The sequence below is a fragment of the Mytilus edulis genome, chromosome 5 (genome assembly GCF_963676685.1).
Source record: "Mytilus edulis chromosome 5, xbMytEdul2.2, whole genome shotgun sequence".
Lineage (NCBI taxonomy): Eukaryota > Metazoa > Mollusca > Bivalvia > Mytilida > Mytilidae > Mytilus > Mytilus edulis.
This window is the reverse complement of record NC_092348.1, coordinates 13,532,137-13,533,753: the sequence shown is the minus strand read 5'-3', so window position 1 is coordinate 13,533,753 and position 1,617 is coordinate 13,532,137. Positions and strand designations below refer to the sequence as shown.

The window sequence follows — 1,617 nt, the reverse complement described above, 5'->3', positions numbered from 1 at the left end:
GAGCTTCGGGAGATGTACCCGGTGGGATCTATCTTATCACAGGGGAGAATTGGGCCACCATTGAACCACAGTCAAGCTTCTGCTAGTATGGAAACATCCCCAAGGTTGGAAAACGCAGTGTCAAGACCCAGGCCTATTACTGTGGACGCCCACTTCCACCTGGATAGGGCTTGGGCTAAGACAAATCTTCCGGGTAGGCCTAATCTTAGGCAGTACATGGAGATGAGGCTGCTAAGTAGCCAGCTATATGCCATTGATGTGAGGGGAGGAGTAATCAATTTCTGTGACCCCAGAACATGACTATCAGATGAAGAGCTCGAGGTACAAGACCAGAGCTGGGTGGTTGCTATGGGGGTGCATCCGAAGAAGGCCCGGAAACTGGATGATGCAAGGGCTTTCAGACTTGAGACCCTTCTGAAGACCGGAAAATTAAGGGTACTTGGAGAGGTTGGTCTGGATTTCTCGACGGGAGCCCCTCAGCCTCAAATCCAGATCAGCACCTTAAGATGGGTCCTGGCAATGGCATCACAGGGAGGTGTTCCTGTGGTACTACATGTAAGAGGAGGCAAGGACGATGTTCATAGTGCACAGGCCCATATCCAGTGTATTAGGCAGTGTAGGGCTATTTTGAACAAGGGTCACCCTATCCATCTACATTGTTTTGATGGAGGCTGGGAACAAGCACAACAATGGATGGATAACTTCCCAGGGGTGCATTTTGGTTTCACAGGGGCAGTAAACGCATTTAGTGAGGACCAGAAGTTGGCGGTTGTGAGGATACCCCGGGACCGCCTCCTCCTAGAATCAGATGCCCCATACTTTAGACCCGCTTGGGTGCCACGAGCAGGGTATGGTCACCCAAAGTATCTGGCAGAGGTGGCCAGAGGCATAGCCGCAATCAAACAGGGGGCGACGGTGGATGGGGCCCTCCAAGAGGGTGGTATGAATGCCCTTAGGTTTTATGGCCTAAGAGTGTAGTGACAGTATTATAGACAAAATAATAAAGTGTACAAATTGTAAATATGTTAATCAGTAATCCAGTCGTTTATAGTACAGTTTGTTTGATGTGTGCCAGGAAGGCTCGTTATTGTCCGTTTAGTTCAGTGCTGGGTATTTTTAAATTATGGGATTCATACTAATCAGATGGGTGGGGTGGATTTTAATTTTCAGTACAGACGTGAGAGGATGCATATCCTAGGACTAGTACCAGCACCACCCTGATCATTGGATTTTGATGGGCCCAGCCGAACAGGATGGCGGTATGTCACCTTTTACCTCGGTTGGGGCCCTTCAAACAAAACAGGGGGGAGTGTAGTGCTGGTTCCCGGTTTTACCTGGTTCTAATCCGGATGTCCAGGAATACCGGCGCATGAGCACTCTCTTAACGATAACTACCAGAAAAAGAAACAGACAGCCTTGTAAGTGAAATCGGTAAATCCGTTCCATCTTAGACATAACTTAGATCGGAACAGCCATCGTTGATAGCGAACTCGGACTTAATAGACATACATTCTATCACAAATAAATTCTTTTCAATTTGATAAAAAAAATATATATATATATATATAATTGCTGTTTTGTATAATATTTTTTTGGACCATTTGGATGACATTAGTG

The 1,617-nt window shown here is 46.6% G+C and overlaps 1 protein-coding gene across 1 annotated transcript; it reads left to right on the top strand.

Moving 5' to 3' along the window:
* Nucleotides 1-348: 348 nt before the first annotated feature.
* LOC139524936 (3'-5' ssDNA/RNA exonuclease TatD-like) lies at nucleotides 349-978 on the top strand. Its single transcript, XM_071320111.1, has one exon. It carries the CDS (start codon nucleotides 349-351, stop codon nucleotides 976-978), a length of 630 nt encoding a protein of 209 aa, XP_071176212.1.
* Nucleotides 979-1,617: the final 639 nt, after the last annotated feature.

Bases quoted from the DNA above. Each gene is read 5' to 3' on its own strand.
- LOC139524936 (XM_071320111.1), top strand. From the start codon at position 349: ATGGGGGTGCATCCGAAGAAGGCCCGGAAACTGGATGATGCAAGGGCT.